Source organism: Budorcas taxicolor, chromosome 18, assembly GCF_023091745.1.
Source record: "Budorcas taxicolor isolate Tak-1 chromosome 18, Takin1.1, whole genome shotgun sequence".
NCBI classification, from domain to species: Eukaryota; Metazoa; Chordata; class Mammalia; order Artiodactyla; family Bovidae; genus Budorcas; species Budorcas taxicolor.
Window position 1 is genome coordinate 36,429,464 of NC_068927.1, and position 12,556 is coordinate 36,442,019.

Consider the following 12,556-nt stretch of genomic DNA (forward strand, 5'->3'; position numbering starts at 1 on the left):
TATGGGAGCCCAGAAATCTGTAATCTGAACCGGCTCTCCAGAAGGAGAGAGAGACCACATCCTTCAAAAATCACTAGATTAGGAAGGTTCAGAAATGAAATCCACAACTGATGGTGTAGGAAAGGGGTGCAGAGGGGCTCCTGGGCCTAGAGCTGGGTAACTAAAAATGGGGGGACTTCCAAGAAAATGGTTGGTCAGAGATGAGCAGACTGAGGGTAAGAAAACCAGGGGAGGCAGGCATCTGGGATGCAGCAAAGCAAACGAGTCACCATCTGACCAGGCAGGATGGTGGGAACAACCTCCAGTGCCTTGAACGAGGAAGGGTTTTGACCTGGAGGGATGAGCAGGAGCATTCCAAGTGTGCATATGTCTGTATACTCAGTCGCTCAGTCGTGTCTGACTCTTTGCGACCCCATGGACTGTAGCCTGCCAGGCTCCTCTGTCCATAGGATTTCCCAGGCAAGAATACTGGAGTGGGTTGCCATTTCCTCCTCCAGGGGATCTTCCCGACCCAGGGATCGAACCCACATCTCCTGTGTCTCCTGCACTGACAGGCAGATCCTTTACCACTGCGCCACCTGGGCATTCCACGAACAGGGAGACATATTGCGAAAAGCTTGTGATCAGGTGAGTTTTCCAGGCCTATGTAAGAAGTGGACGGGAAGGCTGTGACTATGCCTCTGGATGGCTTCGAATGCCACACTAAGGAGTTAGAGCTCATTTAGGCTGGAGGTGAGATGGGTCTGGAAGGTGTAGAGCATTTGTCACCCGCGCTGTCTAGGACAGTACTGAAGAGGGGAAGGTTTGGGGTGGAATGAGGGCAATGACTGTGGTTCTCTTATCACTAGGCCCATAGAAGCACAGAGCTCCTGCTCCATTTTTGAGTGGCTCGTGTTGGTAAGAAATGTGGAGCTGGCTGGTGAAGGGGCAGGGGAGGGAGGCCCATCCCCATTTCATGATCTCAGTGGAAAAGGTTGCTGTGAGGACATTCTGCTGCCAGGAGAGCCACAGAGCTGGGCCCCATGAGTCACTGCTCAGTCCTGCAAGCTCAGCCCACAGACCCTGCTGTGGTCAGCAGCTCAGGTTGGCTCCAGGCCCAGCCCCCAGTGTTCCCCACTAGGCCCAGTTTGTCCCCATTTCTATCTGTCTCTCTGCCATCCCGGAGCTGTGCATCTTGCCACCTCTGCCTCTTCTGTGGCCCTCTCCGACTGAGCCTCTGAATCTGCTTCCATCTGTGACTCTGGTTTACATCTGGCTCATAAGTGGAGAGCCTCAGGAGGGCAGGGCTGGTGTGACCAGTCTCAGGCACCCCTCAATATTTATTCCAGGCCCTGTGCTAGATACAAGAAATACAGAAGTGGGCAATACATGGTCTCTGTCTTCATGAGGCTTACAATGCACATTCTGTGCAAAGTGACTAAACCAAGGCCTGGCCCTGCCCCTGAATCTATCCGCCTGTGCCCAGGGGTGCTGGGGTCAGGTATGGCCTGTGGTTTGAGGCCTCTTGTCTTTGGCTCTGGAGGGGTACATGTGCTGGCCAGCAAGTCTAACCAAGGCTCACAGGGGGCCTGGCTGGGGTGGGGGTGGGCAGACTGGGCAGCAGAAGGGGAGGGAGGGAACTGGAAGCAGTGACTCAGTGGGGCGGCTCTAACACAGCTGGGGAGGGAGCCAAGGCTGGTCCTGATGCTCGCTGAAGCTAGAGGAGGGTGGGATGAGAGGGCCTGCGGGGGGTTGGGGATGGAGCAGGGTAACCCCAAGCCTCCTTACTCCCGGCCACATCCCCTGAAGAAGGAGGCTCCTGGGAGGCGGACTTGGTGCTGATGTGGCAGCTGGAACGGTGGGGAGGGGAGGATTGCTGGTGCTCCTTCTGATGCCCTGATTCTCTCCTCTGGCAGCTTCTTGAAGGAGGTGACTACCCTAGAGCCAGGGAAGCCACTGTACCCACCGCCCTCTCTCTACAAGGAACCGAGGGCCTGAATAAGGTTATGGGGCACAGTGTCTTCTGGCCACACAGGCTACCTTCTTATAATCTTCCCACAAGTTTGGGGGAGTGTCAGGCCAGACCCACATGTCCCCAAAGGGACTTCACACCTCAAAGCTGAGCAAGATCTCATAGGTCAGCTGTCCAAGTGACTTTCACCAGTTCAGGATCCTCTGACAGAGCATGAAATGAAGGGCAGGGCTCCAACACAGCCCAAGAGCTGGCAGCAAGTGGACCTCTGACACACAGGTCTTTCCTAGTTCTCAGGGGGGAATCCCAGGAGAAAGGAACGCCTTTCCTTCTTTCTTTTATAGGTGAGTAAGATGAGGCTCAAGGGGTACTGAGTTGCAGGAGCTCACCCAGCAGGTAAGTGGAAGGGCACACCTGGCCCTCTTCTTCCAGAATCCTGTCCTCAGTACCAGCCTCTTGGGCTGGATTTTGTGGCAGGGGGTGGGGAGCTGGAGAGAGGGTGTATATGACAGAAGTGCCAAGAATGCAGGGGAGTGGAGAGTCCGGGCCTGGTGGATCCTGGCGAATCTGGGTCAGCACCCACTACAGAGGTCCCTCCTTCCCTCTATAGCCCAGACAGCAGCCCCCACAACCCATCATGGGATCATACAAGCTGTCTCTCGGTGCCTGGGCCTGAGGACTGGAATGGAAGATAGGGGCTGCAATGGAAGGGCCCCTCCCTCCATGAAGATACCTCTAATGGCTGCCAGCAGCACCAAGTAGCTAGTTTGGGCTTCCGGAGTCTCTCTTAGGGGTCTCCAGGCTGACAGAAGCGCTCCTTGTTTTGCCCAGGGAGGCTGGGGCTGTACTCCCCCCATCCCGCGTGCATTCAAGAGCAGAAGCCTCCCCTCCTCGCTCCGCCAGCCCCCTCCCTCACTCCCAGGCGGACCCCTGGCTCACTCACCCTCGCGCACCTATGCCGCCTTCCCAGCGGGGGAGCGCTTCTGGCGCGCTGAGCAGCCCGGGGGAGTGGGCGCCGTGGGAAGGCCGCTGGTCGTTACCCCTGCCAGCGGGCTGAGAAGCCAAGTCAAAGTCAGCTGGAAGCCCCGGGGGTGAAGCCGAGTCGTCCCAGCCCGCGGGGGACGTGGGGGCGGCTCGGCAGGGGGCGCTGCGAGAGCCGCGGTCTCGGCGCTCTCGGGCTGGCTGGGGCTTGGGCGGCTGCCGTCGGGCCCGGCGGGGTGGGCGGTGGCTGCGTCCTCCGGCCCCCAGGGGGCGGTGCGGCGCCGCCGTGTTTCCTGCTGCGCCCGTGCCGCCCCCGCGGTCTGGAGGCTGCGTGCAGTAGCCGCCGTCGAGGCAGCGGTGCGGTACGTTCGAGGGCTCCGGCTTGGGTTCGCGGTTCCCGGTCGGCGCGTCCTGGGGTTGTGAGCGTGGCCGGCGGGGCGGGCGAGGGAACGGGCGCGCGAGCCCATGGCGAGGCCGGTGTCGGCCGGGCCGGCGTGAGCGCGAGCACGAGGCGCGCCCCGCCCTCGCCGTGAGCGTCGCACCCGCGCAGGCCGGCCCCCAGCGTGGGGCCTTCCGGGTGAAGGCCCACGGGAGCGTGGCGTCGCTGGTCCCCAGCTGGAGGGAGAGACCCCAGCCTTTCTCCCTTCTCCTCAGGCCTCAACTGCGACAGCCGCTGTGCTCCCGGTGCCGGTGCCGGTGCCGGGCACCAAGACTGGTGCCTCCTACGGCCTAGTGCCTTCTGCCTGCATCACCCGCCAAGCCCTACCCGGCCATCTTCAACGTGTTTCACACCGAGGGCTTAGCTCCTCTCCCGTTTGCTTGGAGCAGGCCCACCCTTAAGGAAGGGGTGATGGAAGGGCCCCTGAAGGATGGGGATGAGTCTCCAGAGTCCCACGGCCATGCCACCGACTGGAGATTTGCTGTGTGCAGTTTCAGAGATGCCTGGGATGAGGGGGAACCTGCTCCCCAGATGCAGGCTAAGAACCCCCATCCTCCAAGCCCACCATCAGGGGCAGCCCAGGGGGAGGAGCTCCAGGGCAGCCCTCTGCCTGGTGAACTTCAGTCACCCACAGGACAGATGTTTGCAGATAAGTCGGGGCATGGCCAGAAGGGCACATTAAGAGGGTCTTCTGTCCACATGAAGGAACCAGCCTCCCCTGGAGTAGAGATCCTCCTAAGTCCAATGTCTTCCCACCTTAGTCTGGCACAGGGTGAGAATGACAGCCAAGGAGGAGACTTGGCAGGGGACTCAGTTTCAGGCAGGGTCATGCCAGTCCGCTTGGACCCTGAAGGGTTGGACAGTGACTCTGTGAACCATGGAGGTCTTTTATCTGAGACATCATCAGAACTACTGGAGGCAGGTAAGGAAGGCTGGGCCAGGGAGGTCTTGGGAGGGAAGGAGGGAGGGTACCTGAAGGTGGGGAGGCTTCTGATCCTACTCAGACTAAAGCCCAGATGCAAATAGGGGGTCTCTGGGTAGATTGCCCAGTGTAGACCCAAGCGGTTTTCCTCCCCAAGACTCCCACAGATCCAGGCTCTTGAAGTCCACTGACTACCTCCTGGCCCAAGACCTTGCCTGGGAGCTACTTGCCAGTGGCATGGCTGCCCTGCCAGGTAGCTAGCTGGGAGACACTAAAGGCGGTACAGGTGGGGTGGCTTGATTGAGCAGGTGTTCACTGCCTTTTCCCCACAGGGACTCGAGATGTGGAAGGCCGGGCAGTGCTGCTTCTGTGTGCCCATAACTCAGCCTGGAATCACCCCAAGTGCAACAGCCATGAGCTTGTCCGCCTCCTGCTCTACTTGCAAAGCATCCCCAGGTTGGGGGAGGAGGTTGGGGGACAGAACCTGAGCCAGGAGATGGCAGGGTTGGGGAAATAGATACTCAACCAAAGCCTGCTCCTTTAGGCCCAAAGTACAGACCTTGGGACTGACCGTGCTAGTGGATGCCCGGATTTGTTCCCCAAGCTCTTCCATATTCTGGGGGCTCAGCCAACTGCAAGTGAGTACAGGATTGTAGTTCCCTTCTTCCCCTTAGCCATTCCTTTTGTGTAGGGTCGGGGTCAGGGCTGAGCTCACATTCTTTGCAGGAAGCAGTCCCGGGATCAGTGCACCGTGTGCTGCTGGTGGGAAAGCTGCCGGAGGAAGTGCCTGCAGGGCTACAGGTACTGAGCCATTTTAGTCAGGGTGGAGATGGGGTGAGTCCCCACCAGGCCCGAGTCCACTACACCTTCTTTTTCTGCAGTTAGAGCATCTCTCCTCTCACCAAAGCCTGCTGACCCACATCTCCACCTCAGAGTTGCTCACTTCACTAGGAGGAGGCCTGCCTTACTGTCACCAGGCTTGGCTGGACTTCCGGATGGTCAGTACACTGGGTGGGGCATTGGGTGGGTAGACAGGCGATATGGTCAGCAGAGGAGCCTCCCCTGGGCTGGCTTGGGCAGTGCATAGCTGGCTGCCATGGCCTGGGATCCAAGCTGCTTGGGACCAGCCCTGTGCTCTGCGCTAGTCATGCCTGCCTCTGTTCACAGCGTCTGGAAGCCCTCCTGCAGAGCTGCCAGGTAGTTTGTGCCCTGCTTCAGGGAGCCATTGAGAGCATGAAGGCTGTGCCCCAGCCCGTGGAGTCTGGGGTGAGTGTCCCCTCTTGACACCTCCCCAAATTCTCCCTATCTTCCTTCCCCTTCTCCCATGCACGCCTCCACCACCTGTTGCTCTTAATCATAGGAAGTCGGTCGACTGTTGCGGCAGGCACGGGTCCTGATGGAGCATGTGCTAGGCTCTCCACGGTTGGCATGGCTACAATGCCAGGGAGCCTTGGAGCTGACGTGGCTAAAGCAAGAGGTCCCAGAGGTAACCCTGAGCCCAGACTACAGGTAGGTACAAGCCCAGGTCTTGCCCCAGCCCACCATATCCCATGCCAAGGACTCAGTGTCTGGCCCAGACCAGCCAGGATTATGGTCCCAGGACAGGGTCAAGTGGATCTAGGCACCTGGAAGGGGCACTAAGACATGTACCATGCACCAGGTCAGCGGTGGACGAGGTTGAGGAGCTGTATGGCCGCGTGGATGGATTGCTGCACCAACTGACACTGCAGGGTAACCGCCGAATACAAGCACTGGAGTTGGTCCAGACGCTGGAGGCCCAGGAGGGCGAGCTGCACCAGGTGGGAACTATCCGCCCCAGTGGGCCTCACCTCTAATCTTAAGCATCACCCCCACCCCATAGCAACAACTCTCCTTTCCGTGTTCGTACTCCTTCCAGATGGAAGTATGGCTTCAGCAGGTGGGCTGGCCAGCACTTGAGGAGCCCAGGGAGCCTTCACTGGACATGCTGCTTCAGGCCCAAGGCCCTTTTCGGGAGCTGGACCAGATTGCTCAGGTGAGTTTGGTTACTTGTTCCTTGTGTAGGTATTGGAGCACTTTGCCAGAAACTTGGAATGCACAGTGGGTGAAAGTAAATCTAGTCTTTATTCTCTTGGAAATTACAATCCAGCGGAGAAGATCAGTTGTAACCAAAGATTGAAAGTCATGTATATGTTCTTTTTTGGAGAAGGGAATGGAAACCCACTCCAGTATTCTTGCCTGGAGAATCCCATGGACAGGGGAGCCTGGCAAGCTACCGTCCATGAGGTTGCAAAGAGTCGGACATGACTGTACGACTGAGCACATTTGTTCTTTCTGTACAAAAGTTCTAGAGAGAAGCAATACAGGTGTTTCTATCTGAGTGTATGATAAAAGTCCTAAACGAGGAGGGGTATTGGCCAAACTCTCTTGAGATAGTGACTTTGATCTGAGATCTGAAGGATAGGTTGACGTTAACCAGGCAGAAGAGGGTTAGAGATAAGACACGTTTCAGACTGGGGAAGCAAAAAGCATGTGCAAAGATCTTGTGATAGGAAGGAGCGTGGCTTGCCTGAGGAACCATCAGAAAGTCAGTGAGGATGAAATACAGAGCAGAAGAAGGAGGGAGAGTGGGGTGAGATGAGGTAAAATGAGGCTGGAAGAATGGCTAGTGGCCAGGAACTGGGTCCTGTAATGGAGTACAATTTAAGCAGGAAAATCATATAATCAGATCTGTATTCTAGAAATATTACCATAGTTCCTGGGTAGACAGTGATTTGGTGGATGGACAATCAGAGTCCATTGAGGAGGCACTTGTAGTGGTCCAGGTGGGAATGATGCTTACTCTGGCCAGGATGGTGGCAGAGGAGATATCATTTGAGAAGTTGATGGGATTCAGTGGTGGATACAGGTGAAGCTGTGAGAGGAAGAAGTATTTACAAAGGTGAATAGGTACTGTTCCCTGAGAGACGGACCTTCTGGGGGCAAGGGCGTTCATCTGTCCAGCCTTGGATGTACTTTGGAAATGACCATGAGGGAAGGAGAGGGAGCACTGAGTATGGAGGCTCATTTGGTGGTTGTAGGTGTATGGGTGATATTTGAAGCGTGTTTGCACATGATTGCCTGAGAAAGAGTGGGCTGTCTTCAGGAACACCAAGGTTTAACAGCTGAGCTAATGGATGGGGGATCAGGAGAGGGGAAGCACTAGAGAAAGCCAAGGAGAATCAGGGAGAGGGGAGAGATCAGGGGAGCTAGAGGAGAGAGGTTTGGTAGTACTGAATGGTAAGAGTCAGAGGAAGCCTGAGAGGCGCTGGGGATGGGGAGTGAAGTGGGGCTGCAGAAGGCCAACATAGTTAAGAAGTAGTGATGAAAAGAACAGTTTTTCCAGGGAGTTTCGCTGTGGAGAGGAGCACAGAGAGAGGGGGTTGGGGGAGGCGTTGTGGAGGTCTGGTCTTCACAGAAGTGACTTGGTGATGCCATGTGGATATCCATGGAAAAGACCTGGGCTCAGCAACTGCAATGCCAGGCCTAGGCTTGCTGATTCCAAACTCTGTTTCCAGGAACAGGTCAGGCGAGGGGAGAAATGTCTGCAGCCACTGGTTGGCTGTGATGCAGCCGAACTGGGCCCCTTTGGGGCCCGCTTTCTGACCCTGCAAACCCAGCTGGCCGACTTCTCTAGGGCCTTGGCCCAGCGGCGGCAGCGACTGGCAGATGCCGACAGACTCTTGCAGTTCTTCAAGCAGGTGCGTGAGGGGTCCTGTCCCTGGTTCCAGGTGGTCAGTGAAGTCAGAGGGGGTGGCTGCTTAGTGCTACGGCAGCCTGAGCTTTGAAGGCTATCGTGCCTGTTTTCTCTCCCTGTTTTCAGCCTGATGCCCAAATCCACTGGGGATGCAGCCTGGGGCCACCATTCTGTGGGGATGGGGAGAAGTAGAGGAGAAGGCTCAGCAGTCATGGGGAGATCCTTCCTCAGTGCCCATCTGGCCTTGGTGTTGCAGGCCTTGACCTGGGCCGAGGAGGGGCGGCAGGTGTTGGCAGAGCTGGAACAGGAGCGCCCAGGGGTTGTGCTGCAGCGGCTGCAGCTGCATTGGACCAAGCACCCGGACCTGCCTCCTGCCCACTTCCGAAAGATGTGGGCTTTAGCCACAGGGCTGGGATCTGAGGGTATTCGCCAGGAGTGCCGCTGGGCCTGGGCGCAGTGCCAGGACACCTGGCTGGCCCTGGATCAGAAGTTAGAAGCTGCTCTGAAGTCACCCCCGACGGGTAGCACAGCTAGCCTGTGTGTCAGCCGGGTCCCAGCGGTACCTGCTGTCCCTCCCCTGAGGAAGGCCTATAGCCTTGATCAGAATCTGGGATTGAGTCTCAGAGAACCTGCCCACCAGTGCCACCCTGAGGCCATTGTACCTGCCTGCCACAGACGAGAGGCTGGAGGTGGTGCCCAGTCAGAGTCATGCCCCACTGTGCCTCCTCCTGGGAGCTGTGACCCCAGGAGCCCCAACAGGTACAGAGTGGGCAGGGCAGGGAGGGCAGTGGCAGGGCAGATGTCTCGGGTCCTGACTCCACCTCCCTGGTAGACTTCAGCTGGTGCTGGCAGAGATGGTGGCTACGGAGCGGGAATATGTCCGTGCCCTGGACTACACCATAGAGAACTACTTCCCTGAGCTGGATCGCCCTGATGTGCCCCAGGGCCTCCGTGGCCAGCGTGCCCAACTCTTTGGCAACCTGGAGAAGCTGTGGGACTTCCACCGCCATTTTTTCTTGCGTGAGCTGGAGGCCTGCACCCAGCACCCGCCCCGGGTGGCCTATGCCTTCCTGCGCCATGTAAGCCCCACAGGCCACGCGGCCCCTGGCTGATCCTGCCACACTCAACAGTGAGCTATTGGGTCTGACCTTGTTGTCAGGTCCTGTGATGGGCACAGCTATGAGCAGGACCAACCAGCCCCTGTTCTTCAGGGTACTTTTAGTTTAGCAGAGGAGATGTGAGTGTAAAATAGATAATTCCAGATTATATTTGGGATTAGAAAAAAAATCCAGATAGGTGATGGTGAGTTAGCAGTGAGGCAGGGGTACCCCCTTTAGAGAGAACAGTTAGAGAGGCATCTTAAGAGAAGCTGATGTTTGAGCTAAGGCCGGAGGGAGGGGCTGTAGTCAGAGCATTCCATTCAGAGGAAAGATCAAGTACAATGTGCTGGGCAGGAAAGAGGCCCAGTGGTTGAGAAGGAGATGGGTCAGTGTAGTTTAGTGTTGTGAGCAGGGGAAGGGTCGTCCAAGGTGAGAGGAGACCAGAGCAGAGCTCTTGGGGCTGTGGAAGTGGCAGGGCTGTGTGCAGGACTTCCTCCCCAGAGCCCTGTAGGCAAGCCCCTCCCTGCACAGCGCTTGTTCCTGCCAGATCACCCGTCACTCCAAGCAGGGCAGGTAGGATCTGTCGGTGGGAGGCCTCCTGGGGACACGTCGTTGGCCATTTGGGCCTCCCAAGCTGAGTGGTTTGACTCCCTTGGATGCTGGCCCATTGGCACCTGGTCAAGCTGTGTATCTTTGCAGAGGGTGCAGTTTGGGATGTACGCACTCTACAGCAAGAATAAACCGCGCTCCGATGCCCTGATGACCAGCTATGGTCACGTCTTCTTCAGGGTGGGTGAGCCTGAGACTGTAGCGGGAGGGGGGATGGAGCAAACAACGGGAAGCTCCCTGACGGTGTCTGATGCACCCGGCAGGACAAGCAGCAGGCACTGGGGGACCACTTGGACTTGGCCTCCTACCTGCTGAAGCCTATCCAGCGCATGAGCAAGTATGCGCTGCTGCTGCAGGAGCTGGCGCGGGCTTGTGGGGGACCCGCACAGGAGCTGAGTGCCCTGCGGGCTGCCCAGAGCCTCGTGCACTTCCAGCTGCGACACGGCAATGACTTGCTAGCCATGGATGCCATCCAGGGCTGTGACGTGAGTCTTGGCAGGCCAGGGGCAGTGGGTGTGAAGGGAGGGGGCAGAAGAGGCCAGGCACCCACCGGGCCCCCACTTGGCAGGTCAACCTCAAGGAACAGGGCCAGTTGGTCCGGCAGGATGAGTTCACAGTCCGCTGTGGGCGCCACAAATCCCTGCGTCGCATTTTCCTCTTTGAGGAGCTATTGCTCTTCAGCAAGCCTCGCCGAGGACCCACAGGCATCGACATGTTTACCTACAAGCGGTCCTTCAAGGTAGGCTCAACTCGGGCCCTCCCCGTACCCCCAGCACCCCTACAGCCTCACTGAGCTCCTCTCCTGGTCACACAGATGGCAGATCTTGGCCTCACTGAGTGCTGTGGGAACAACAACCTGCGCTTTGAGATCTGGTTTCGCCGTCGCAAGGCTAGGGACACCTTTGTGCTGCAAGCCGCCAGCTTGGCCACCAAGCAGGCCTGGACAGCTGACATCTCCCGCCTGCTCTGGAGGCAGGCCATCCACAACAAGGGTGGGTGTATGTCCCATTTCATCCCATGATCCCCTCCTTGGAGAGCTTACATTGTCCCAGAGGGGCCCCAGCGAGGGCCTCAGGAACTGGAAACACTGGGGAGGGTGGAAAAGGTCCAGCAGCAACAGCCAGCACAGGAGAAAGAACTCAAGCCAGGCAGTCCTCATGTCACCATCTCAGGCTGCGGACATGTAAACCTCTGAGTGTTTGGTGAACAGGACAGTCCCCAGGCTCTGGGTGTCCAGGAGAGACTTACATGAGGAGGAGTGATAAAGGGCCGGCCTGATGTCCAGATACCCATTTTCCACCCAGAGGTGCGCATGGCTGAGATGGTGTCTATGGGTGTGGGGAACAAGGCCTTCCAGGACATCGCCCCCAGCGAAGAAGCTATCAATGACCGCACCGTCAACTATATCCTGAAGTGCCGAGGTAGCAGACAGGCTGCGGGGTGGGGTGGGGAGAGCTGCTCAGGGAGCGATGTGGGCCTCTGGCAGCCCTAGCCTGCACTCCCCTCAGGACGTCGGCCCAGCTGAGCTCTGGCCTGATCCAACCGGACTCTCTTTCTCATGCAGCAGTTCGCTCTCGGGCCTCCATTGCTGTGGCTCCCTTTGACTCTGACAGCCCCTACCTGGGGGCCTCAGGCGCCCTTCCTGGAGATCCTGCCTCTTGCTCTGTACTGGGGTCCCTCAACCTGCATCTGCACAGAGACCCAGCTCTTCTGGGCTTCCGCTGGCCCCTGTATTCCACCAGTTTCCCAGAGGAAGTGGCACTGGAGACTGATGCCGAACTGGGCAGCCAGCCATCTTTGAGTAGGTTTCTGGGCTTTCCCAGAGGCAAAAGGGCATGACTTGGGATCTGGGCCTCCCCTGCTGATGGCTCACCTGGTCTCCCTTCCCAGCTCCTGAGGACTCAGAGGTTTCCTCCCAGTGCCCATCAGCCAGTGGCTCCAGTGGCTCAGACAGCAGCTGTGTGTCAGGGCAGATCCTGGGCAAGGGCCTGGAGGACTTGTCCTACGTGAGTGCCATTTTGCCTTGTGCCTACCAGCGCTTTCTCAGCTCTACCTGGGCCTATGGCACCCTTGTCTTTAGGTGGAACTGAGGGTGGTGGGACAGAGCCATTCCTTAGAGATCCCACCTGGATCCTGAGCCAGGGAAATATGTGTTCATACTTGGCTTTGTACCATAGGTCTGAGCCTGGGCTTGAAGGTGGGCAGTGGATCCAGGAGTCTTTAGATCCAAGGAGCATCACTTCCCTGGAGATCTGCTACGACGAGGCCATGGGCAGCACCTGGGTCACCTCCAGCCCATATGCACAGTCCTGTCAACCACCCATTCTGATGTCCGTGTCCATTGGACAGATTGGCAATGACCTCTCCAGGGGATTCTGGCAGCAGAGCCTAAATAAGCACCCTCATTTTGGGTTCCTGGCCCATGTCCCCTTCTGTCCCCATCTTCTCCCACCCAGAGCAGAAGGTGGATGTTTATTTCTATGCTGTAGGCTAGTGGGATGTTGAGTGGCTCTGGTAGTGACTAAGCTGCCCCACCCTTCAGGAGGAACAGAGGTGGGTTCCTCGCCACTGCTTCCCAACTCCGGGTCTCAAAGCCAGGCTCATCCCTGCTGGACTCTTCCTCTTGCATGCCCTAGCTCCCCAGTCCAGTTTGGTTACATGGACTCAGAGGTTTTTGAATAGCTTTCAGTTAGAGTTGTATAAGATTATTTCACTGGTTGTAAGGTATTTGGTTCTCAGAGATGGAGTCCAGACCCTTGACTCGTGATTTATTCTTTATTTAAAAAAATAAACTGATAATGCACCCTTCGGTGGGGACATCGTTGGTTTAAATGCATCT

At 57.4% G+C, this 12,556-nt stretch overlaps 1 protein-coding gene across 2 annotated transcripts; it reads left to right on the forward strand.

The window, feature by feature from the left end:
- Window positions 1-503: 503 nt before the first annotated feature.
- PLEKHG4 (pleckstrin homology and RhoGEF domain containing G4) lies at window positions 504-12,471 on the forward strand. Of its 2 annotated transcripts, XM_052655847.1 has the most exons (24): window positions 504-627; window positions 849-897; window positions 2,296-2,347; window positions 3,587-4,293; window positions 4,451-4,546; window positions 4,626-4,749; window positions 4,838-4,931; window positions 5,020-5,094; window positions 5,175-5,291; window positions 5,461-5,559; window positions 5,654-5,802; window positions 5,954-6,092; window positions 6,191-6,307; window positions 7,830-8,012; window positions 8,265-8,767; window positions 8,841-9,087; window positions 9,808-9,897; window positions 9,981-10,202; window positions 10,286-10,456; window positions 10,532-10,709; window positions 11,022-11,138; window positions 11,282-11,518; window positions 11,608-11,723; window positions 11,895-12,471. In XM_052655847.1, exons 4-24 carry the CDS (start codon window positions 3,783-3,785, stop codon window positions 11,898-11,900), a joined length of 3,591 nt encoding a protein of 1,196 aa, XP_052511807.1. In that variant the 5' UTR covers window positions 504-627; window positions 849-897; window positions 2,296-2,347; window positions 3,587-3,782; the 3' UTR covers window positions 11,901-12,471. The 2 variants fall into 2 exon arrangements, with proteins under 2 accessions (XP_052511807.1, XP_052511808.1); XM_052655848.1 differs by lacking the exon at window positions 11,022-11,138.
- Window positions 12,472-12,556: the final 85 nt, after the last annotated feature.